At 30.1% G+C, this 10,064-nt stretch overlaps 1 protein-coding gene across 1 annotated transcript; it reads right to left on the bottom strand.

Annotated features, from left to right (window-relative positions):
- Positions 1 to 4,365: 4,365 nt before the first annotated feature.
- On the bottom strand, positions 4,366 to 4,788 carry LOC137825221 (uncharacterized). The gene has a single exon (XM_068630895.1). It carries the CDS (start codon positions 4,786 to 4,788, stop codon positions 4,366 to 4,368), a length of 423 nt encoding a protein of 140 aa, XP_068486996.1.
- Positions 4,789 to 10,064: the final 5,276 nt, after the last annotated feature.

The raw sequence follows: 10,064 nt of genomic DNA, 5'->3' as shown, positions 1-10,064 counted from the left end.
TTGCTTATGATTTTCGGAGGGACATTATCATTTAATTTGACACATTTGAGTCTCATCTAGGGATAAATTTCGGACCATCAAGGCTATAAAAATCCTACACTCCTTATATTTTTACTTTTGGAGAGCATTTGAAACATTTGTGAGAGTGATCTTAAGTTTTGGATCTTATTTTCACTACCATGTTGTGTTTGTTTCTTTTCTTGTGATTTAGTGTAGTAGATATGTGTGTGTAATTACTGTGCCTAAGAAGGCCCAGGGGCCAGTGAAGGTCCATAGTTGAAAGCCGACGAGTCTGGACCCAAATCCTAACATGAAATTATTAAGGATTTGACCCTTAGGATAAAACTACGAAGAGACACAAAATTCATTTGAAGAATAGACACGACGACAAGAAGATGGAGGAAGAAAATAAGAAAAACCATCGACGAAAAGAAGGACCACATTCATTCACATCACAAGTAGCACGAGAGGGTGCTTAAATCAAGCAATCATGTGAGGTTGCCGACCATAATGCTTTTCATTTTGTCCTTTCATATCACAAAACCATATCTGAAGAGACCCAACACCAAGCAACCTTCTACCACATATGTGCAAGTCAAAGACGATATTATTATCATTATTTATTTCTTTATTTTTATTATTATTTTTCTTATATAATTTGTTTGTATTAAGAGTTAGTGCAATATAGTATATAAGGTAAAGTTAAAGTTTATTCTTAATATAATATCAGAATCATTATCAAATCTATTTTAATGAGAGTTTGTTGGACTTATCAGATCATCTACTATCAGATCATTCATAAATATATAATTCAACGCACGAGTTGTCAGTCTCGATGTGAGAGAGATGTATTGGAGATCTTACATCGACTAAAGATCATGACATCATAGTATATAAGTGAGTGCAAATCACACTCTCTATAAATCATAAGCCGGTTTTATAAAGTAGAGTTAGATTTAAAATTCACTTTTTTTTATTATTATTATATAGTTTGTTTGTATTAAAAGTTATGGGAAAAACCAAAAACATTCCATGAGGGCGTTTGGATAATGTGTGGATTATGATTTGAGTTGGATGAAAGTAATAAGGTCCTGAAGTGGGGTTGGTTTGTAATCTGCGTAAGAGAACTGGTTCGTGAATCATCACATTCTTTGTCTACTTGGTGCATGTGTGTATTTCAAGTTCTGTGGTGCAAATACTTGGAATTCAAATCAAGGGACCTATTTCTGGTTCGATCTTGACCGGCACAAACTATTGATCGTGTCCACTGCATATCTCACTCTATCTGGGAGAACAATATAAAAATATCCCAGAAAAAAGGAAAGCCAAAACTTTTTTTCTGCTTATTTTTTACTCTATTTTATTTGACCTCATTAACTCACCAATAAGTATAATTATACATTTCTTAGAATACACTTCACTTCACATATAACTAGTTAACATTTTTAATAATACTAATTTCATTAAAAAATATTATTTGATATCAAGAATAAAGGAGAGTAATTAAAATAAACATCATATAATAATAGGGTATTTTAAGAATGATTTTATTAAATAGGAGAAATTGCACTTATTTTCCTCAATATTATACTAAATAACAGTCAATCGCTTGTACTTTTAAAACAGGTACTTGTCTTCTTTATGTCTAGTTTTAAATAGCTACTCATCTCATTTTATATTTAATAAAATAACACATACTTTTTTTTAAAAAAAAAATAGATATTAGCATCTCTCATGTTTCGGAATGAATATCATCCAATTCCTTATGTATTAATAAGATGACGTTCACCTATCGTATTTTGTCTATAAAAAATAATTTGTTTTAATTATTAGTTTATAAAAGATTATTTTAAATACTTTTAAATTATAATATTCATATTTTTATTTAAAAATTTAGTTAATATAATATTTTAAAATAATATAATAGAAATGAGTGTTACTTATTAAAAATATAAAAGAAAGTAGTGTTATTTATATATTTAAGATTGCATGTTATTTTCAATATACTTGATTCCTTTGTTATATTACAAGAGAATTATCAAATAGAAATTAATTTTATAAACAAAATTAATTAATTATTATATTAAATAAATTAGAGACTAACTTTTTTTTTATTTTTAAATTAATTTCTATTATTTTTAAATAGTTTTTAAATTGGTATCTAATTAGTTACCAATATTTTAACTACCAATTATTTAGATTCTAAATTTGATAGAAAAAACTTTGGTCGCTAATTAAATACCAATTTAGAAATCATTTAACAATAATAGAAATTAATTCTTTTTTTGTTTTTAAAATGTTTCTAATTTAGTCAATATAGCAACTAATTATTTTTTGTCTCTAAAATTGATCTCTATTTAATGATTTTCTTGTAGTGTTAGTTCAAGTTTTTAAAACATTGATATATTTATATGTAAAATTCTATTTTTCAAAATAAAAATTATTACTTTTTTTATTAATTATATATGTATGTTTATTAGTTTTTTAATTAGTTTATCACAAAAGCATAAATAGAAAGACTAATATATGTTGTTGTAAGAATCTAAAATATAGTTTTAGAGTAGAAGTGGTATATGTTGAGTCAATAGACGAATCAATACCCATTTGATGATCTCATGATATCAGTGTCTATATCTTTGATGACAATAGGTGTATTGTGATATGATAAAACTCATTCATGTGCAGTACAAGATCAGACAAAAACAAAAGAGAAAGTGAGCAATACTCACTAAATGATACAATAAGAGAAAAATTGTTAGAAGAAATAATGATACACAATGATCAAATGATCAAGTTCTCATAATTCATTCTTATATGAATAATATATTCAAAGAGAAAATTGAACAGAAAGAACGCTATGCAAAAAAGGCCATCAAATGAAAAATAATAACTTAAGACAAAGTTGGCAACAAACATATCGAACAATCCTGTGGATGAAATATTTAGAAGATTACATCAAATAAAACACCTTTGGGCAACACAAGACAAATGCACAACTTCATACACGCACGTTGGAAAATATACATATCAGGCGATAGAAACATCGTCCAAGCATCAAATGGAACACGATAAATAAGGAAGTGTCCATGCTGGATCTTTTACATTCTCATAATGTTTTATGACACTGTGCTTATGATTTTCGAATCTTCTTTATCATTTTTAAATTATATAAAACATTATTTACAAATAATATTAATGGATTAAATATTTTGAATAAACAGTATTGCATTGTGAAGTCTTTAGAAAACAAAATTTTAATTGTTTCTATATCAAAGATTCTAAATTTGGTAGCTAAAACATTGGTAACTAGTTAAATATCAATTTAGAAACTATTTATCAATAATAGAAACTAATTTAGATACCAATAATTTTTCTAGTATCTAATTTAGTCAATATAGCAACAAATTATTTTTTGTCGCTAAAATTGGTTTCTATTTAATAATTTTATTGTAGTGATAATTAATAGGATAATATTCAAGATAATTTCTCAAATGTTCTGATATAATATTAACTTGGAAAGTTCTTGAGCGAAGAACACTACAAGAAATAATTAAATATAGAAACCAATTTAGAGACAAAAAATAATTAGTCATTATATTGACTAAATTTGATATTATTTTAGAGACTAAAAAAATTATTGGCATCTAAAGTAGTTTCTATTATTAATCAAATTTATAAACCAGTTTTTAATTGGTATCTAATTAGCTCTAAAATACTATTTAATTAAGTAAATATTTAGGTTAATTAGTTTTTGTCTCTAAAATTAGTTTCTATTTAATTATTTTCTTGTAGTGGAATTAACTGTGAAATATCTCAGAACAAAAAATTTAAATAATTCATACATATTCAAAGATATTGTTTCAATGATACCTATGATTTAAATTATAAATTATATTGTTCACTAATACTTATTTTGGTCCCACAAACTGTCAAAATGAATTAAAGATGCACACAAAGCTGAAAGCATAAGTTTCCTTTTCTCAAGGTTTGATAGAAGAACGATGGAGCTGACAAGCGAGATTTGTGCTAATCTAGAACGAAGGAATATCAAAGAAGCTTAATGAAGATTCAAAACAATGGAATGCAATATGCAAAGTTCTCAGAAGATTTTGCAAGAGGAGAAATCGCATTCAAGATGCACACCTAAAGTTTCCTATTTCCGCGTCTAACATGAAAGAGAAGAGGAACATTGCAAAATTGGAAATATCCATGTCCAGATATAATCAAATCTCAACAAAAGGAGGTCATACAAAAGAAGAAAGTATTTGAAATTAAAATACAAGTTAAAGGCGTGAAGATCACAAAGAAGAAAAAGCATTGAAAAAGCAATGTGGCAGATTGAGCATATACTGAAGTTGTGAAGATTCAAATGCCAACACTCATATCTAAGAGATACATGTTGTTTACCCTTCTACTTGTGAACAACACCTTACCAGAGGTTTCATTTGAAATTGTATAGGTGTTGACTTCGAAATTAACCTTGTAGCCTTTGTCACACAGTTGGCTAATACTTAGAAGACTATGCTTTAGTCCTTCCACATACAAGACATTTTCAATTGTGGTTGAATCTTCAGTACCAACATTTCTTCTTCCAAGAATTCTTCCTCTATTTTTGTCTCCATATGTAACATGCCCCTCAGCTTTAAGTTTCAGACTTGTGAATTGAGTCACTTCACCAGTCATATGCTTTGAAAATCCGCTATCCAAGTACCACTGGTTTTTCCTGTTGTTTTTCTGCAAAACAGATTTAACACATATGGTACCCCTTTTTAGTCTAGGGTCCAACATGATTAATATCTTTCCTTAAGAAGCCATTTGGCCAATCCTTTAGGAACAGGGTACCTTCTAGCTTTACATGTTCTAGAGATATGTCCAGATTTCATACAATAAAAGCAAGATGTAGTATGCATTGAATTTGAACTGTTAAAAGAAGAAAAACCTATTTTGGAAGGAACAAAAAAACTGGACAACTTTTTCACATTATTCTTTATTCCAGGATTATATCCTAGCCCATTTTTATTAAAAACAGCATTTTGAGATCCCAACAATGTTTCAAGATTTTCTCTACCTTTGGTGAAATTTGATAAGGTTTTCAGCAAGTATTCAACTTGTTTTTCCAGCTTCTTACAATTATCACAGATTTTTATAGATGCATGCAAACATGTCAATTCAAGACTAACAATATCAATTTTAGCTTTATGTAATTCTTCCTCAAGTGACTTAACCTTAGGTTCAAGTACCTTATTTACTTTGTTCAGTTTGTTACATATAACAACCAATTTGTTTGCTTCATCATGTGTTTCCTTAAAAGCAATTAACAGTTGATCATAACTTTCAGAATCAGTGGAAAAATCACTCACCGAATCAAAGATTGATCCTTCATCATTCACCATGAAGCACAAATTTGCTTCTTCACTTTCAGTTGAGGAGTCACTTGTTGAGGAAACTTCATTTTCTTCCCAAGACATATATGCTCTTTTTTCTTTGCCTCTTCCACTCTTCTTGCTTGTTGGTTTTTCTTTGTTTTGATTGTTTGGACAATAAATCTTTATATGACCTGGTTTGCCACAACCAAAGCAAGTATAACTAGAGGAATTTGAGTCATTGGATATTGAGTACATTTTTCTTTGTTGAGATCTGTCTCGGTTCTTCCTTTTAAGGAATCTGCTGAATTTTTTGGTGAGCAGACTCAAGATCTCATCATGTTCAGGATTCTCCTCTTCCTCACTTGTATGATGTTCTATGGTATCATGTTCAGGATTCTCCTCTTCCTTCATTTTTTCACTTTCACTCCAATCAGACCAAGGTTTCTTCACTGTTTCTTCTTTGACAACCTGCATAGGCACAAAAGGTCCACTAACCACTGCATCCCAAATTCCCATGTCAATAGATTCCATGAAGATTTTCATTCTAATTTTCTAGAATGCATAATTCACACCACCAAACATAAGAGGTCTATTAATAGACGCACCTTCAGCAAAAGGCATTTTAAACTCAGACATAATGCACACACTTGAGTAAAATACAAGTCCTACCTCTTGATACCAATTGTTGGGTCTATTAGTGTCTAAGTTCAAGAGGGGAGGGGTGAATTGAAGTTATAAAATTTTCGCAAAACACAAATTGGTTTACAGTATATCAGAGGAAAAAAGAACAAATTGATTTTAAAGGAACAGATTGATTCTTCAAAACACTTTTACACAATCAGAACTTATTCAGATTAGGATTGAGATCAAACAGTGAAAGTTAACAAAACCAGATTGGTTAATTTTTAACAGCTTGAAGAACACATTTTATACCAAAACATCACTCAAGTTCATTCAACACAAAACTTCAAAGAGAATGAATCTTTATCAAAGATTTAATGAAGAAAACTATTCATCCTTAAGTCAATTAAAAACACATATTCAAAATGCTTTGTTTATGTTTAAAAAACTTTTCCAGATCAAGAAGAACAATTTTTATTAAGTCCAGAAATAACAGGTTTAATTTCAAATGAACAGATTTCGTTCTTGATAGATTTACCAGAAATCAGAAACAAGTGCAGAGATGAGAAGAACAATGCAAGCACACTTTATACTGGTTCACTCATAATGAGCTACATCCAGTTTCACCTTACTCCAAGGTGGAGTTCACTAAATACTAGTTGCAATCAATTACAACACACAACAGTTCTTGAACCCTACAAGAACCATACAACCAAAGCTGAAAAACACTATTTCAGCACACCTTGCACTCCAAGAAACCCTATCAAGGAGTGACTCACACAACCACCTTTACAAACAAGAATTAAAGGAAAGATAACACTTGAAAGAAGATGCAAGAACATAAACTAGTTGTCCCAATTGTAGCAAAAACAGTACCAACACCTTCACCAAGATCAAGGTTCTCCTAGAACAAGCATACTTGAGGATCCCTTTGGAAAAACCATTCAAAAGCTCTTTTCAATCCTTTTTCTCACAGAAAACGTTTAATCTTTGTTAAAACCGTGATTGCTCAACAACCTTTCATATGAGAAAAGCTTTTTATTATATAGAAATCAGTTTCTAACAAATTTTCAAAAAATAGTTAAAAAGCTCTTATAAAAACAACAGATTGAATTTAAAACTAACAAATTAATTTTTTAGGAAAATTTCCAGCTCAGCTTAACCGAAATAACTGACTGAGCTGTACTTTTGGTGCCCTAACAGAATTTCGAAAATCCTTTCAGCAGAAAAAAAATAAAGCTATTGTTTTTCAAACAAACAGATTTATTTTTGTGCAGTATCCTGATTCTTGAGAAAACTCTAAAAAGCTTTTTGAAAAACATTTAATCACTTCATGTGCTTGATCTTTCCACCTTGATTAGGCATCTAGGATAGGTTATGTAGCAAAAGGCAACCTTAGACTCACACAAACCTAATTACAAGACCATCTAAAATCACATTACAATCTTCAAAGCAAACTAGTTATTTTCTACATCAAACACACACTAAGACTAGGTATAGAAGAAGTTTCATCCATCATCAACAATAACCTTGTGAGTTAGTTCTTAATAGGACTTAAGGAAAGATCTTTGGTTCACTAAATGGAATTAGAGACAAAAATCGTAGACATGCCACCTCTTTTCAAAGGGGAGATGTTTGATTTATGGATAAAACATGATCAACTTTTTGGACCACATAGATGAAAACCTGCTGACTATTATTTAGGAAGGTATTCCATCTCTACTTGATTGCTCTTGAGAAATTCTACCTAGAGAATCTTAGAGGGATCATCAAAAGGATACATATGAACTCAATGCCAAGGCTAGATACATATGCATATATACACTACGTCTGAACAAGAGTTAATGAAACTTATTTCTATAACAAGTTCCAAAGAAATGTGGGAGATGGTTACTGTTAGAATATATAGCTTTAAACTAGAGGGGGGTGAATTGTTTAAAGAGAGTTTTCGCAATCTATTCTGCCTTGAATGAAAATACTTCAAAAAAACTTTCATTAAGAAATCAGTTTTTCAAAACATAAAGCAAAAGGCACAAAACTAGTAAAAACAATCGGTTGTTTTACCGAAACAATCGGTTGTTTATACCAGTTAACAAATATCAAAACTGAACTTAAAGAGTTAGGGATAGAGAGAATGCACACAGATGTTTATACTGGTTCACTCCAAATCCAGAGCTACATCCAGTCTTCTCATAAACCCTCTGAGGAAATCCACTAAGCAATCACAACTTGATCACTTACACCACAACCAAGAAAGTGACCTTGAACACCTCAAGACACACACTCTTCTTGGCCAACACACCAACACTAAGATTATTGATCTTGATCCCCTGAAGAACACACAGCCAATCTCAGCAAACACAAAAATGAAACTTGTTTCACAGAGTACAAGGATTACACTTGTTACAAAAGATAATCTGAAATCAATACAAGCAGAATCCTATTCCACAACTTTGATTAATCACAAACTTTCAGCAATCTCAGCTCTTTGAAAAACTCAAAAACTCTTAGCAAAAACTTGTCAAAGATTAATCTTCAAATCTGTTTTTCTAAATTTATTCAAAGATGTAGTTTGTTATCAAATCTTAAGAAACTCTTAAATTGCATTAAAAGATTGGTCAAAGCATTTAATGACTGGACCGTAATCAGTTAAATCATTTAAAGCTCAGTCAAAGATAAAATAGTTTTTCTGTTATGGTCCCAAAACAAACAATCGGTTGTTTCCTCGAATCAATCGGTTGTTTTGGTTTTAACAGCTTAACCATTTGAAAAACAGTTTTTCAAATCTTTTCTCAAAACATCTAAGTGTAAACAATCGGTTGTTTTAACTTAGTTTAAAAAAATTTACTTTCACAAAGATTGAGAATGCCTATGCTTTAGATTCGATCAAGGGGTGGATTACAACACTCAAACTACCCCAGAACTAGACTATAATAGCACAGCAACAACAAGCACAATCAAGGCTTCATCATCCTTCAAAGGGTTTGGATTCTTCAAAGCTTGAACACCACTTGGTTCAACAGTTACTCTACCACACAGAGGATCAAAATGAAGTCCAAACTCATCTTACACTGACTATGACAACATTTTGCCTACTAGTTAACAATTTGCATAAGAAGAAACGAATGAGGATACATGTTATGATTTTGTAGTAAACCCTTTGAGAAAATGTTGTATTGGTGACTACAACAAATAGGTAAGTTTTCTTTATATGTGTTCTCTTAGAAAAGTATATCAAGAAGCCATTATCATAAATAATCAATTAGAATATTCTTATAAGAATCTAAAAGAGAAATATAGTGATGTGTGTAAAGAATTTGAAACTCGAAAAAAGGAAAAATCTAGAACAAAATCTGGAAATTCGAAACATAGATATAGAAAAGAGTAATTTAAAATGAATGATACCTATAGAAGAGATAAATTATCTTAATCAAATTTTAGACTATTCTATTGAAGAAAACAATAACTCTGAAAAAGTCATTGATATAAATGCCATGATGAAAAAAAGTCCAAAGAATCCCTTAAAACTATATTTGGTTATGAAAGTAAAAATCAAGTGTCTAAAGCTAAATCTATAACTCATGTTATCTCTAAGGATATCTGAGAAAGGAATCTCTGGATAAAAACTAATAGAAAAGGTACTTAGAAACAAAATTTATCGTTTTACATGTTTTGAGGAAACATGCAAGACAAATACAAAAGGGACACTTACAAATCATCATGACAAAAGAATGTACATCCCCAAGAAAGGAGACCAGAAAGGAGAAACCACATAGTAAACTAGAAAAAACAATAGGATGAAACAATTTGTTGAAAAACATAGTCTTATAGATGCTCCATCATACAACGTTTAAGAGGTAAGCATACTTAAACTCAATCAAACGATATGATCAGACGATTCAAGTTGATCGAATGATACTTATTTTATATAAACTCATATATACATAACTCTGTGCATCAGACAATCCTTGCATTTTTCAGACCCATATTGATTGCATGAACCTTCATATGTTTGATGTTCTTTAATTCAGTGAAAATTAATGTCCTTAAGGAATATTTTCTTTCTAACTTAATGAA

This window comes from Phaseolus vulgaris, chromosome 8, assembly GCF_000499845.2.
Source record: "Phaseolus vulgaris cultivar G19833 chromosome 8, P. vulgaris v2.0, whole genome shotgun sequence".
Taxonomy (NCBI): Eukaryota; Viridiplantae; Streptophyta; class Magnoliopsida; order Fabales; family Fabaceae; genus Phaseolus; species Phaseolus vulgaris.
This window is presented reverse-complemented; position numbering and strand designations above follow the sequence as displayed.